We start from the raw sequence: 15,963 nt of genomic DNA on the forward strand, positions 1-15,963 counted from the left end.
GCTTCTAGGCCCTACTCTTCTGGTGACCAGGTGACCCTGGCACCTCTCTCTCAGCTTCCTCATCCACAAGGTGAAAGCATTGGGTTATTGATCTAGCAAACCTTGGCTCCACAGAGCATCTTAATGGGTGTCAGGTGCCGTGAACCCTCACAAATTGTATGCAGAATTGTGTGTGTGCAAGCAGACATGTACGTATCTGTTTCTAGACAGATTCCACATCATTCATCCGATTATAATAGGAGTCTGTGAACCAAGAAACGTTCAAAACCACTGGACTAATGATTTAAAGGGCCTTTTCAACTCTGAAATTATGTGATTCTAATTTCTAAGAGTTTTGCTTATTAGAGAGTAGCTGTACCACCTCTAACAGGAGAAGCTATGTCTGGTTCCTAGAGTCCTAAAGGCTATTTATCAAAAGCTAAAACTCTGAGCACAGGAGCATTCCCCAGACTTGAGACCCAAAATGTACCCTGACCCCCTTTCCCCAGCTCTCCTTCTAGCCAGGATCAGCCTGTGCCCTGGAACTGCCAGCCCTGGACATCTGCAGCTGGGGTGAAAGCCGGCCTGTCTGGCCTGGCACTGCCTGCCGCTCTGGGCACTGCAGCTCCACCTCCCCGGGCAAAGAAACAGTCCTTCCCACTTCATCAGCTTCTGGAAATGTGTCCCTGATCTTCCTTGGTGGGGTAGGCGTCATCTTACTCCCTGAAGGGCTGAAAGGCTGCTCTGTCTGTGAAATGAGGAAAGCCAACTTGCTCCCTTATAAGCCTTGCACTCTCTTGGAGCGATGGAAATATCTCTTTGAATTGACTTATTATCCTTTGCAGTTTTCTGCTCTTGATTTCCCCAGTTCCGTTTTTTCTTTCTGTCCCTTTCCTGTCACATCCCCTAGGCCCAGAATCCATCATGGTTTCTCAAGCACAGGGGTGCATCCCAAAGAGCTTCTTGTCCCCGGACATTCTTATTCCTTAAAGAACTAACTTAGGATGAAAATAGTCCTCCTCCGGGCAGTGTTCCTGAAGCTAATTGTGCTATGACTTAAAGTACAACTCACAAACATGATGAATCCATCTTGAAGCAAATTCTTCTGGGTGCCTGTTACAGCCAAGAGTCCCAAAGATCTGGTTTTCTCATTCCCTGTCCCATTCTACTCTTCCTACACCCGCCCCATACCCATCCTTCAAGTTTAGACCCATCAAACAAGCTTATATTCACAATTCATTATCTTTTCATTTCTAATTTTCCTTATTTGCTACTGAAAGCAGTTAAACCCGAATTGGACCTTACTGACTCTTGAGTTGGAATTCCAGGTGCCTTGCGGGGAGGAGATTGCAGCCAGAGGCCTGACTGCAGCACCTCTTTGTTCCACTTGAGGTTGAGTCAGATGACCTCCCTCTGACGGGTGGGGCAGGGAGGAAGTGCAAAGTTGACTGCTTTACGTACATATCATCTGCAAACTTACTTTGAAGTCAGGGAAAAAAATATCTGTGTTGTCCTTGATCAGGAGCTGACTTGGCATCTTGATTCAGAAATTAATAAGCTCTCTAAATGGGAGAAGCCGTCTGGGACAATAGGAAATCTGGTCTCTTTGTGAGTCTCATTACAGAGCGAAGAGAGGGAGATGGGTGGGCCAATTAGTATGAAAACAGTCAGACCTCCGGGAACGAATGAGGTCCCTGAGTGAGACAGAGTTCCCAGCTCAGCAGGTGGCCGCACATTCATCCGGTTGTTTGTCCTGAATTCTTCTCTTTCCATCACACCCCACACCCATTCCAGAAGTGAAGCCTGTCTACCTAACTTGCAAAATCTCTCTTCAAACTGCTTCTCTTCACCTCTAAGCTGCCAGGGCAGGCCAGGTCACCCTCATCTCTTACCTGATCCCCTGCAGGAGCCTCCACCCCAGCCCCCCGCTTCCACACATGCCCTTCAGTGTTCCCCACACAGCTGTCAGTGACACCTCCACCCACTCAGGGGAGAAGAGAAGGCTGTGTGTTCTTTGCCAGGGCCCAAGGGGGAGATCTGTAGCCAGAGGGTTACAAAAACTCAAGCTTCAGCTCCGTATTCAAAAGAACTAGTGAAAGCCAGAGACGCCCCAGCTCCCTCAGAAGTAGTGACTTTCTGACACTGGGCAGCTGACCGGCTGGCTTTGGATCAGGCAGGGCTGGTGAGGAAACCTGTGAGGGCAGGTGGCTGCTCTGAGGCCTCCTGCATTCTCAGAGAGGTGGATGAGCAGCTGTGTCTGTAGGTCTGGCAGGTGGCGGTGGGGACCTCTGCAGAGCAGCCTCCCTCACATTGGAATGGAGGCGAACTCGGCAGCTCCGTGAAAGTTCCTCTTTGTGTGCATTACAGTTGGATTTTTCCTTCCTCCTGTTTGCTTCTCCTGGCTCCAAAGAATGACCAAGCCTGTGTTTGCTTTTTTAATTTGTCGTATTAAATAGAGCCTTTGTGGCAGGCTTTTACATCCAGGCTGTAAACTCTAGAAATGGAAATTGATCAGGGGGTGGTTGATACAACCAAGGCTGTAAATGCTAAGAACGGAGAAGCCATTCCAGTTTAATGCTTTCATCTAGCAAATGTGTCTTGTAAGGAGGGACATAAATCTTGCAACTTGGTTGGGGGGGGGGGGGCGGTTGGGGGGCGGGGGTAAGAGCAGGGTGTAACCTTGCCATTTGTTACCACCAGGTGTCACTGTGAACTGGCCATGCAAGAAAAAATACCGACTCCCCCAGAGTCCACCTAGTTAAATGACTTCAGTGGATAACAAATGAGAAAACCATATTTGGGGTATGGGAAGAGGGGTCAGCATATCATGAGCTGTAAATAAGGCCGAGTCCCTGAGAATAAGCACTGGATTACAAAATAACAAGTTATATCAGCCACGCCCGCATCTCAACCTTGGTAGACTTAACTGATATAAATTCTCCAGTGGCCCTAGAAGCCTCTGAGATACCTCCCAGCATGCAGTGGGCCTCCACAGTTCTGTGCCTTCCTGGCCACGGAGCTCTTCCTTCCTGCATATGAAAGGAATTTGAGATGAGAGCACATTCCCCAAATTTCTGTTTTTTTCCTTCCAACCAGTACATGCTCTCAGCCTGGTTCAACTCAACTCCATTAAAACCACACTCCTTGGGCCTCTCTCTGAGCAGCCTCTGAGGCTCCCTCTCTTGTGCATAAATCAGTCAGTCTTCCACCCTGGGGCTAAATGGAACAAAACTAGGAAATATCTATTTTTTAAAAGTTGAAGTCCATGCCCAACAATGCTCTTAGGCCACGTGGTTTCCACCCCCAGTCCTACCTCCACCTGTCAACCCCAGAACCCAGGTGGGGACGCAGGGTGCCAGCAAGTAGTGACCAGCCTGTTGCACCTCCTGGTTGTACAGGTGCTGGGTGCTGTGGTTCCTGATGTGTGTGGTGGGGAAGGGAGAGGGCCCTCCCATCTTCCTCGCTTAGCCATTGTATATACGGGCAAAGGGCACCAGCCTTGGAGGTGGACAAACCTAGGTTCACATCTTACTGGCTCTGTGACCTTGAGCAAATGACTTCATTTCCTTGCACCTCATTTCCTTCCTCTGTAAACTGGGTTTGGTGATAACACCTTCCTCCAGAACCATCATGCGGATGAATAGCATTAATATGTAAGAGAGTACGCTCGGCGTTCATTCATTCTGCTGATTGGCTGAGGAGCTGCTGTGTGCCCGGCACTGTTGTAGGCACTGAAAAGAGAAGGGAGCAGGAGAGAGGAGGCCTCTGCCCTCGTGGTGCTTACGTTCTGGAGTTTTATTTATGTGTGTATACACACCCTTATGGGAGATATATAAATTTGCCAAATATATAATGTGTTGTATATATGTTACATGTACACATATACACTTGGGCATGGAATTTCTTGTTGGAAGCCTGCTTCATCTTGACTGAAATCTAAACTGGGGTTTTCATCTCAGAAGGATCTCTGTCATGTTAATTGTTCTACCTCCTCCTACCGCCTTTTGCATGAGAAGCCAGGACCAAGAGTTTGAAGGTTCATTTACTGACTGACTTCCCCGCTTTCTTTCTAGCAGTAGGATCCCAGCCCATCAAAAATGCAGCCGCTGCCTTCAAACCCTGGAGGAAGTCAGACTGGCAGAGCTCTTTCATTTCATCCCCGTCAGAGCCCCAACTCCTCTCACACGTGGGCCTATTATATTTGAATGGATCAGGAGCCACAGAGGTGATCCAGTAGTTCAGCTGAGCTTGAAATTAGTAGCTCATCCCCTTAAATGGTGTGGGCAGTTTGTTTGAGCTTGGGCTGCAAAGCCGTTTCCTATGGAAATGAGGGCACTCCTAATGTTTTCCCTTTTGACATTCGATTAATAGTTGACAAATCCAGACCCAAGTAGTTAGCTTTCCCATTATCCATCTTTTGACAGGCATTGCTGCTTTTCTCTTCAAGGCTCATTGTTCTAAAAATACACTCAGATCTGAAGCTGTTCACTGTGCATATATAGGCATGATTTCCTGGTGTCAAAGATAAGAGACATCTGCCATGCAGATTACAGACCAAGTGGGTTGCTGAGTTTCAGATCTGAAGGCAGGGACCTCTGTGCTACTAAAATCAAATGCAGCCAGCCCTTCCCCTGCTTCCTTGGTGTTGTCACGTGATTGATAATCTGCCAGGGTCATCCATTTCACCACCCAGTTGGAAAGCCGAGTGTGGGGCGTACATGCACTTTTATATGCCAGACTGGGTCAGGAACCATGATGCTCTTGGCGGGAGATCGAGCCTGGTAGGTGGACCACGTGCACAAAGTAGATTTCAAATATCAGAAGCCTTGGCCGACCACAGGGTGGTCATTTCATCCCTTTGCAGGGGAGGCAGGAGTGAATGTTGATGATCTCAGCACCAAGTAAAGTAGCCAAGGACATGGCCTCAATTGTCTTATTATATGTGTATTTATTTAAAAGATGCTTTAGAGTCTCTTATTAACCACGTACTGTGTTGAGAGTTCTAAGCTGAAGATCAAGGTAGAGTTGGCCTCACATCACTGTTCAGTAGTGGTATACCCTTGGGCAAATTAATTTCCTTCTCGAAGTCTCAATTTCCTCATCTACAAGACTAGAATAAGCATATCTATTTTTTCCACCTAATAAAATTATCACAAAGATTCAGTAAAGTCATGTACATTAGTCTTTAGCACAAAATGTCAGCCCAGAGTTAAAAAGTCAATCAATAATACTTGTTATCAGTATTTAAACTTCCTCCTCATTCCAAAAAAGACCTAAAGCATCTTATAAACTTAAGTGTATGCAGCAAGGTAAATAAGAAGTGAAGACATTTTTTAAGGGAAAAATAATAAGAGGGAGAACAAGGTGAAGCCAGGGTTGAGGTTAATATATAAAATGCAGGCTTTGAACTCTTCACCTCCGCTAGAGATGAGCCTGCAGCGTGGCTCTGGGCCTCCTAACAGACAAGGCAAAGAGGGAAACGCATCTGCTGCACAAATTCCAGTCATCACTGAAATAAGAAAGCTTTTAGAAGGAAGCACAGCTCTGGAATTCCCTTGGTGCTGAACCCTGAGAAAATTTCCCCATGGGCCATGTTAGAAGAACGCTAGGTACCATTGTGACTGATTATTCCTAATGTCCTTGCAGTAAATACAGAAGTCCATTTCCTAGAGCTGTTTCTGATGGCTCCATCAGTGGAGGCTGCTGGCTTAGTGCCAGAGCGTGGGTTACAGGAAAACAGTTCGGGGGTGGCGGGCAGGGGGGCGCAAAACAGGTAGGTTGCCACGAAGATGTCTTTATCTGCAAGGGTGTGAATCTTCCAGGGAGGACCAGGAAACGCTGCATGCGGCCTGAGAGTGCAGACGGCCGGGGCCACTTTGAAATCTGCGCCCAGCAGCGTTGTCATCATGGGATCTAGGCCGAAGGTGGGGCCTGGAGCGGGGAGAGCTGGCCAGATGGAAAGGGCTGCTTTTAGATTCTGCCCCAGTGGGATTTAAACCCTTCTTGGTTCTGGCTTATTTTTGAATTGTCAGTAACAGATTGGGCCTCTCAGTGCCATATCTTTTTAAATATGCACAAAGCAATGGAGTCATTCCACAGCATCTATGGTACTTTGTCTTGTGGTACTTTAGGGACTCGATTATCATTGTAAGCTTCCACTGGTGTTTATGGTTTTAAACCCTGTCCCCGTTGCATTTAAATATTTTTAATATCGGCCTCTGTGTGAGTGTGTGGGTTGGCGATCGATAGATGAATGACTGTGAACAGGTAAATAGAGTTAAGTCGAATGAGTATGTATAGCTGCAGAGGTAATTGGTAGTATTTATTTGGAGAGTAAATTGTTGCTTCAAGTCGTAATCCTCCATTTCCAACATTTAGAAACAAAAAACGACCCGCGTGCAGGGGAAGATAGCTAAATTGAATAGCGAGACAGGACAGGCGTGAAAGACTGGTTAACCGATGCGCCGAGGCCCACTAGAGTAAATTACTGAGTACGGAAGCATTGCCCCGTTGCTTGCTGGCTCGGACTCGTCGGCACCCTGAGCATCCGTTTATTTAAAAGGAAACACACAACCTCATTTGTAGCATCATCATGTACGGAGTCACGGGAGGAGAGATGGCCACAGAAAAAAAGAGTGCGAAGGCTGTTCTGCCAGAAGGGGAATAACAGGGAAGCCAAAATAACTTCGCAGGTGTGCCTGCTTTCCAACAAGTGAGTTTACCCTCCGATTGCGTTTAGTTGTGCCCACGTAGAGATAGCCTGTATCGTGTCCCTAAGGAGACACCCTGAATAACTTCTTCAGATGCCCCGAAATAAATAAATAAATAAACATCACAAAGCCGCAAGTCCTTTACCGCCGGCATTTACGCAGACAGCTCATGAGAGCATCTTATAAACCCAGAAAGAGACAAGGAGCAGCAGATCCCTCAAGCAAGTAATTGACAGAGAAAGAATAGCCTGTCACCCAGGAGAGCTGGGAGCTCTGAATTTCAGTTAAGTTTATTTAGCTTTGCTGGGCCTCTATTGGCTAGAGGTTTTCTAGAGCTCCCCTTGAGCAGGTGTCGTCTAACCCAAGATGGTGAGGACATACTCTGTAATATTTGCATCTTCAACAGAGGGGTGTCTTTTTGCTGCATTTGGGGTGAAAGGGCCCATGATCCAGCCCCTGTGCTTGAGAACTGCTGGGAGTGTTGGAGCTGGAAGGGGGTTAGAACTGATCTGATTGATGTACAGAGAAGTGACTTGCCATGTCCCCACCTCAGGAATCCTTCCCCGGCTCTGGCCCACCTGTGACTTGAGCCTGGCCCTCTTCACATTGTATCATGGGCTTCTGTGGTCAGTCTGTCCTCCCCACCAGACAGGGAGCCCTGAGGCCAGAGCCTTTGTCCATCCGTCTTTGTGTCCCACGCACCTGACGCAGTGCCTGAGCTGGACCAGGTGCTAGTAAACATTTGGTGAACCACGCAGAGAGGGAACCAGACCCGGCCAGCCAGATTCTAGCAGCACATTTCCCAACTCCCCAGGCGACATCACCCCCAGCTTTGTCACTCCGATCACCTGATATAGATCATAAAGGAATGAGTCCCTTCTGTTGGTTTGGTGTCTGGAGTTTATTAGGTACTTACTGATACCCGTCAATTGTAGATAGGGCTGAAGTGCAGGGAAATGGCTGCCTGCATGAAGTGAAATTCAATAAAACCGCATTTTAAGTGAAAAATCAGTATAAACACCAGGCTTCTTTGCCATGGAAACAGAGGTTGCTTAGAAACTGCCTAACAGCGAGTTCTAAATTTTTTAAAGTCAAGTTATCATTTAAGCTACAGGACCCTACAGGTTATTGAGAGATAATCACTCGCCTCAGGACACTCAGAGGCAGGAGGCACAGCTGAGTGGCTCCCGAAACTCTGGGGACCAGATAATCTCTTGATAACTGGGCTCCCTGGAGCCACTGATTCGGGCCTGGGGGAAAGAGAAAGAAATTTTTGTTCAGGAGTTAAATGGTGTACATATATTTTTTTTAAGTGTTTCTCTTTGGGTTTGAAAAAAGATGGAGTCAGCCACTTGGCATGTTCAACAGCCATCTCGGCCATGTCTCAAGATGTGTTAGGAACATTTTCCAGGCAGTTACTCCTATCACTTCAAAGCAGAGGTCTCCTCTTTGTCTTTTGTCTTTTGATTATGCAAAAGGATGCTTTCGAGGTCTTCAGCCTTCTTCCCTTCATTGTCTGGGAGCCCCTCTCGCCAGCTCAGAAAGGGCAGGAACTGGTCCCAGGACAAAGCAATACTGGAGTTTGGGGGAAAACTGGGCCGCTGAGTACTCAGACAAGACCTCCTGGGTCTCAGGCTCAGCTCCCAGGGCCTCAAAGTGAACAGGGGTCCAGGTTCAGAATTTGTCAGTGTTTAGAGTTCAGCGGGTTGCATGCCTTTTGCCAAGCAAGAGCACAGCTATGCCTGCCAGCCACCTGGTTGCATGGCACGGCATTTGCTCCCGACCTCAGGCATGCAGAGGGCAAAGAATATTACATTCGTTTCTTCCTGAAAGTAATGGACAAAATTACAACCCCAGTGGCTGAGAATTGGGACCCCTATCAAGTCAGTATGAAGGAAATTATGACGGAAACAAAAGACAAATGTTCTGCCCTTTACAGAGCATCTGAGAATTTTCCATGGTATGGCAGTGCTGCCAGGGTTGGTAGTGATAATTATTCCTTAGACACACACACAGTCTCTGGAAGGAACAGTGTTTTCATTATACACTTCAGAGTGTTTTCCTGCACCTCATCTCCTTAGAGCCTCAGAACAAACCTGTGAGGAGGGTCGGGTAGGTGTGATTATTTTCCTTTGGAGAAGGAGGAAACAGGTTCACAAAGGCAAAATAATTTGCTCCCGGCCGCAGAGGTGGAGAAGAAACTTGCGTTGCCACCTGCCATTCTGGGGATTCTACCTCTTTAAGAGCTCAGAAGTGAGACCCAGAATAATTCTTCCAAGAGTATGGCTCTAGCTTACCAAAAGAAGATGAACGTTGCACACGATTTTTCCTTTGCCTCCCTGTTGGCATTTTATTTAGGGATCTCGAAGGGCAAAGAGAGTGGCTTCCTGCCTTTTCCTTTCCTGCCAACGAGTACAACACCCGCATTTAGTAAGTTAAAAAGGAGACCAAAAATGAACACTGCGACGTTTCCATGCCGTGTAAGTCAGAGCAGAGCTGTGACTGAACTGGGCCACGGCACCACTTTGCTGGGTGTCGCCCAGATCAAAATACTCCTTGAAGCTGAGGGTGCGCCCATGCTGCAGCTTGTTCCAGTTCTTGAAGGGGAAAAAAAAAAAAATCAAATGAAACCATTTGCATTCTAACAGTCTTTGGCACCAGGGAAAACTGTCAACTGTGTCACGTGTAAATAGAAATCTGCTTCCCATTTTTGGTGCATTTTTTTCATAATTTCCCTTGCCACTCTAATTATCAAAGATATTTTTGTTTTTAAACAAAAATTGTCTCCCACGCAGGCCCCATCTCCTTTCTGCGGTGAAGTGGAAACGATGAATTAGAATATTCTAATCACTTCTCCAGCAACCACCGCTGAGGTTATAAATTCAAGATTATCCTAAGTAAAGAAAACTTAAATTGTTCGGGCACAAAACAGGCCAGCAAGTGTGTCAAAGCGCCCCCTCCACCTGTCTCCCTTGCCTCCTTAGCATATGTCTGTTAAACCCAAGGAAGAAAGCAGAAGTGGCTTCACCGGGGCTTCCCTGGTGGTGCAGTGGTTGAGAGTCCGCCTGCCGATGCAGGGGACACAGGTTCGTGTCCCGGTCTGGGAAGATTCCACATGCTGCGGAGCGGCTGGGCCCGTGAGCCATGGCCGCTGAGCCTGCGTGTCTGGAGCCTGTGCTCCACAACGGGAGAGGCCACAACAGTCAGAGGCCCGCGTACCGGAAAAAAAAAAAAAAAAAATTGGTTTCACCAAAGTAAAACCCAAATCCCCTGACGGCATAGGCTTTTTAGATTAACGAAATTAAAAACAGAATTTAGCTCTGTTCAGCAAGCATTTACATTCCTGTCTGATGCCCAGCAGTACGGGAGAGGCTCCTAGGAATGGTCATCAAAAATAAAATGTGATCCATCAAATAGATTCTATCCGCTGTTAGTTGGTAGACAGGGATCGCATGTGGGAGGCCCTGTGTAGGGCTGGATCTGTGTTTTCTCGTTTAAACCCCAGCAGAACCCTGGGTGAAGTACATCCCCAGTTTTAGAAATGAGGAAACTGAGACGGAGGCAAGCCATACAGCTAGTGACATCTGCGGTAACGTGACTCCTGTTAGTAACATCCTTGGTTCTTCCTTGGTAGTGAGCAGTTGACCTCTCCTTTAGATCATTTTACAGAATATAACTTACTTCAAAGAGGGATGCCATCTGAAATCATTAGTGTGCAGCATAATAAGTCCCTTATTAAACATGAAACCTGTTCAATCAAGTATTGGTTGAATGCTAACCATGTGCCGTGCTAAGTGCCTGAGATACAGCAGTGAACCAAACCGACATGGTCCCTGCCCTCAGGGGCTTGTGCTGTGAGGAAGGGAGATGGGAGATGGTCAATAAACAGGCAATTGATAAATGCTGGGGAGGGTGTCCTGAGAGAGAGAAATAAGGGGCAACCACCTAGGTGACATGGTCAGGAAGGCCACCCTCTCTGCACGGGTGATACGTGAGCTGAGATGGGCAGGGTGGCTGAGAGAGAGCCGCCCAGCTAGGGGAGGGCCTCATCCTTCCCGAGATTGAAAAGCCAGACTCCGAATCGCTGAGTCAGCCAGGCATAGGAAGTCTACACTTGGATTACCCGGCACAGTGGCCTGGGTATCGTTCAGAAATGGGATGTGAGCAGATACGAGGCAAAGGGTTGTGACCCCACGGTTCAGACCAAGATAAAGAACCTCACCCGTGGTGGGTGTCTGGTGCTGCGTGGCCCCGGCCCTTCAGCTGTGTTCATGTCGTGTATAGGGCACCAGTGCTCTGCCTCTGCTAAAGGTCCCAGAGCCAGGCTCAGCCGATCCTGCCATGGGAGAATAACTGCATCTGATCCCTCTATGGGATCCAGACCACGGAGAATCCATGGCTCTCAGGGGCCAGAAATGGGCCAACTACTGAGTTCAGCAGCGTGCTGGAGGGTCAGAGATAAGGACCTGAGACTCAGGAGTTGAGGGTCTGCCCAGGCTCCCCAAGCAGGAGAGGGAGTCCCTACACTGGGGCTGGTCCTGTGAGCGAAGTGGACTCTGTAATAAGGGGTGGGCCCTATCCATTTTATTCCTTCTGAGAACTGTTTTATAGCCCAGCATTTAACCGGTTTCTTTGCCAAGAGCTTGTTTGATGTCAATATTGTTCTGCTCAGACTAACTACTTTCCTTTTCTCTATGTCAACGGATATGAAGCTCTTTACCTCTCTTTCTGTTAGGCTTTGGGACCGTCCTAATGGCCCTGTATTAGGCACGAAAGTGGGCTTTGTTCTGCTGTGCAGAGTGATGCGATTATCATTGTTTTCTCCAAGAGCCCGCTAAGCAGCCTCTGGGGTGGAGGACCAGCAGCCCTCCCTCGTGCCCTCACTCCCTTCTCCACCTCTCCACAGCCTTTTCCTCCACCTGATGAAGGCAGACCCCGACTCCACCTGGCTCCTCCTGAACGAGCTTTACTGCCCACAGGAGTTCACACCTCCCCACCCCAGCCTGCACCCGGTGCAGCTACGGGGGGCCACTGGGCAGCAGAACCCGTACACAGCCAACGTTCTCCGCCTGCTCCAGGAGCTGCAGTGACCCCGCCCCGCCCCCGAGTCAGGCAGGCGCCCGAGGAGGTCCCCAGCGGAGCTTGCCGAGGATGTGGGCCCACCCCACCCTGGCCGAGGGCGGTGGCGTCGGCCTCAGAGAAGACTGCCAAGGTGGATTAGACAGCCAATCGATTTATAAATTGATCGATCACACTGCTTAGAAATTGGATTGAAGGAAAGCAGCTGACTGTTACTTCTCTTTCATACCTGGTATTTTCAAATGACATTGTCTGGCAGCTCTAAGGGCTTAACTCCTTAGCTTACCATCTCTGCGGCCCTAGCTGCCTCTCAAGCCGCCCCACGCACCCACCCACACCCAAGAGCTTGAGGATACATGGGGCGGAGGCCTGTACTACCCATCATGTATGACCTCGGCCGCCTGAGGACCACGTGGAAGTATCACACATTGGAGAGTTTTCAGATCACCGGCCTGCAGCACGGACTCACACACCTCCCCCTCTTCAAGGAAGGAGATAAGAACCTACCTGTTCTTTGGAAGAAAATGAAATAAAGGCACTTCTTGGATGAAAAGTACGATCAAGAACTCACTTTGAAGTTTGTTATTTAAATTGGGTGATTTTTTAAAAATGAGTTTATGGGGAATTCCCTGGTGGTCCAGTGGTTAAGACTGTGCGCTGTCACTGCTGAGAGCCTGGGTCTGATCCCCGGTCAGGGAACTAAGATGCCGCATGCCGCAAGGGAAGGCCAAAAAAAGAAAAAAGAAAAAAACTGAGTCTATGTTCATGAATGGATAATACAAAGTCATGGTATAAAATCCAAGCAGGACAAAATAATGAAAACTCAGTCTCCCCATCCTCATTCCCCAGACATCTAGTTTCCCTCTCCAAAGGCAAATAGTCATGCCAGTTTTTTTGGATACCTTTTAAGTATTTTTTAACTTTCCATCAGGGATAATGGTACTCTGAAGCCCCATGTGCCCATAACCCAGCTGCACCCAGTCACCAGCACGTGGCCAGCCCTGCTTCATCCTGCACCTTCCCAGTTACCTCCACACCACACCTGGCCCCTGGATTATTTTTAAGCAAACTCCAGATGTCATATCTAGACTTCTTTTTTTTTTAAAAACAAATGTACAGCCAGCATAGCATTATCACACCTAAAACATTTAACAACGGTCCTGTGTGTTTGAATCAGGATGCAAATAAGGTGTGTACATTGCCATTATCGGTATGTCCCTTAATAAATCTGTTTTAATTTATAGATTCTCCCTCCACCTCTCTTTTCTTTTCCTGGGAAGTTTTTTGTTGAGGAAACAAGGTCATTTATTCTGCAGCATTTCCCACAGTCTGGCTTTACTGATTGCATCCCCGTGGGGGGTCATTTCATGGGCTGCTCCTGTCACCTGTGTTTCCTGTAAATGAGGAAGCAGAACAAGAGGCTTGATCGGGTTTGCTTTTTTTGTTTTTGCTTTTTGGCTGCACTCCGCCGTGGGTGGTATTATTTACTTCCGTCAGGAGGTACATGATGTCTGATCTCTTCTTGTGAAGTTGGCAGCCATTGGTGAGCCTCACCTGGACCCTCTCGTTCATTAGGGATTACAGAGCAGCGCTGTTCCAGCTCCGCCATGCCGGCTTGCTTGTAGCTAGAGCCTTGGTCCCTTCATCAACCACGTGGTAACCTTGAGGGAGTTTGTGTAGAAAAGGCAGGATAAACACTTGATTTTTCTAGCTGGGAGATTTAAAACCCACAGATTATGTAAATTCAGGTACTCAGCCACATGCACACACTCACTCACCCATGCTGAAAGATGCACATTCGAGAATGATGAATGCTTCCTCCCCAGATGCATGGTGAGGCACTATGTACATAATTCCTCCAGTGACATAGATAATCCCCAAACTCTAAAAAAGCAAAACAAAACAAGATGGTTGGCATGGGGACTTATTGGAGCAAGGGTCCCCAGCCAGTTCCAGAGAGGCCCCACTCCTTTCCTTTTAGGACCTTCCCTGCAAGGACAATGAGATGTCCAGCTGGCTTCTGGTCTGGCTCTGTCAGTGAGTCATCACCACCCACCTTTGGCCTTCAGTTCTCCCACCTGTAAAGTGGAGGGAATGGGCCACAGAGAGAGTTCTTAAGCTTTGAGGATTCTGCGCTCTTCCAGGAATCAGATGAGATCTGAGGACCCAGTCCCCCGAAACATTCCTCCTCCCCTGTCACTCCCAGGAGGGCGCTGCATCCTCCAAGCCTACAGTCACGCACCATCTCCACCTCCCGCTGGGTCTGCTTAGCTGACCTCCCAAAATTCTGGGTACAATTTCAGAGACTTCACCTCAGACCCCAGAGGAACTCCCAAGTTAAGAAGTCCTGAGAGAGAACCACTTAACTCTCTTCCAGTTTTAAAATTCTGGGATGATTTCCTTTGAGAAATGCCCTCTAATTGAGGGGATTGTAGAAGGATTCACAGAGCATTGTTCCTAATTCCACTGGGGACACAAAGTGATAGGCTAATTCAATCTCTAGGTCCTGACAAATGAAAAAACAGGTCAGAGAGGTGGCGTGACTTGTCGAGCATGACCTAGCTCCCAGGGAGATTAAAGCAGCCTGCCTTCCTTCCCCAGGTCCCTAGGTGTGGCAGGCCGTGATGGTGTGCTGAGAAGTGGGGGGGGGGGGGGGGAACATGCACACCCACCCTGTGCTGTAACAAAACTCTCGCTCTGGGGAAGCCCTCCAGGAGATCATCTGCGTGGGAGGACTTGCCGTGATGTTCCAAAAACCCACCTCTTCCTCAAAGAGTTAAGACATCCCGAGTCACTCTCAGATTACTGCAGGCAGATTGTTGCACTTGATTAAAAAACAAAAAACAAAAACTAATTAGAGTGCCTCTCCGGTTATTATTATATTCAGGCAACTTTAATTTTGAAGCTGTCCAGCTGACTCAATCTAGTCTTTGTTAACGAAGGCTTTGCAAAGTGATCGTTTCCCCTGTTAAAACTTGCTGGTGCAGTGAGGGTTTCTTCTCTCATTCCGGGTGCACCCTGAGTACTCTGAGTATCAGTGTGGCTGGAGACGGGTGGGGAAGGGATTAATCGGCAGATACTGAAAGGCTTTGCATTTCAGGATGAGATGTTTGAGGTCTGATCTGCAGGCAGTGGAGGCTCCTGGAGGATTCAGGGAGGTGTAGAGCTGGATCCAAGGGATCCCGAGAAGAGCTGGATGTGGCCCTCAGGGGGCACCATACTGTGGAGAGAACATGGATGTAGAGTTCATCAGAGCTGGGGTTGATTTCTGACTCTGCCTCTTAGTAACTGCGTGACCTCGGTGAGTCACTTCACTTCATTTTCCCATCTCTAAAATGGAGCTGCTGCCTCCCCCTCTTTTGACGGTTGCTTCAGGGGGAATAAGTGCTGTAGTGTTTATGGTGTTTAGCTAGTGCCCAGGGCTCGACAACATGCTTTCCTTCCCCCTATCCCCACCCCATTGCTTGTGGCTTTGTTAGGGATGCAATACCTACTCTTCCAAGACAATTATAGCTGAGGAAATAGATGGTTATGTCTCAGAATGAGCTACCCAGGAACTACAGAGGACCACAGCGGGGGCGGGGGGCCGGGGCGTGGATAAAATTCTGGCAAGAGGGCTTCCCTGGTCGCGCAGTGGTTAAGAATCCGCCTGCCAATGCAGGGGACACGGGTTTGAGCCCTGGTCCGGGAAGATCCCACATGCCCTGGAGCAACTAAGCCCGTGTGCCACAGCTACTGAGCCTGTGCTCTAGAACCTGTGAGCCACAACTACTGAGCGCACATGCCACAACTACTGGAACCCGCGCGCCTAGAGTCTGTACTCCACAACAAGAGAACCCACCGCAATGAGAAGCCCGTGCACGGCAACGAGAGTAGCCCGCGCTCACTGCAACCAGAGAAAAGCCTGCGCGCAGCAATGAAGACTCAGCGCAGCCAAAAATAAAATTAAATAAATAAGCTAAAAAAATAAATAAAAAAAGATCCTGGCAAGACAAGCAGACTCTTTGGCAGGCAGAGAGGATAAAGGGCATTCCAGACAAGGTAATAACATGCCCAAATGCATCGTCCATACCTGCCAGTATCTGTACTCATCATAACTCCTTCCCTTGCAGCTGACAGGAGACCCAACTCAAACTGGCTTGAGTTGAAAGAAATGTCTGGGCTCGCATGACCAGCCAGCCCAGCTGGCTCCAGG

At 48.3% G+C, this 15,963-nt stretch overlaps 1 protein-coding gene across 5 annotated transcripts in view; it reads left to right on the top strand.

The window, feature by feature from the left end:
- TTI1 (TELO2 interacting protein 1) overlaps positions 1-15,398 on the top strand; it is a 45,654-nt gene extending 30,256 nt beyond the window's left edge. For all 5 annotated transcript variants that reach the window (XM_027078330.1, XM_027078326.1, XM_027078328.1 and 2 more), the window contains one exon: positions 11,596-15,398. In XM_027078330.1, coding sequence (XP_026934131.1) covers positions 11,596-11,779 — 184 coding nt within the window. In that variant the 3' untranslated portion in view covers positions 11,780-15,398. The remainder of the gene's footprint in view (positions 1-11,595) is intronic.
- Positions 15,399-15,963: the final 565 nt, after the last annotated feature.

The sequence above is a fragment of the Aethalodelphis obliquidens genome, unplaced genomic scaffold (assembly GCF_003676395.1).
Source record: "Aethalodelphis obliquidens isolate GAN/ISIS:26980383/991018 unplaced genomic scaffold, ASM367639v1 scaffold42, whole genome shotgun sequence".
NCBI classification, from domain to species: Eukaryota; Metazoa; Chordata; class Mammalia; order Artiodactyla; family Delphinidae; genus Aethalodelphis; species Aethalodelphis obliquidens.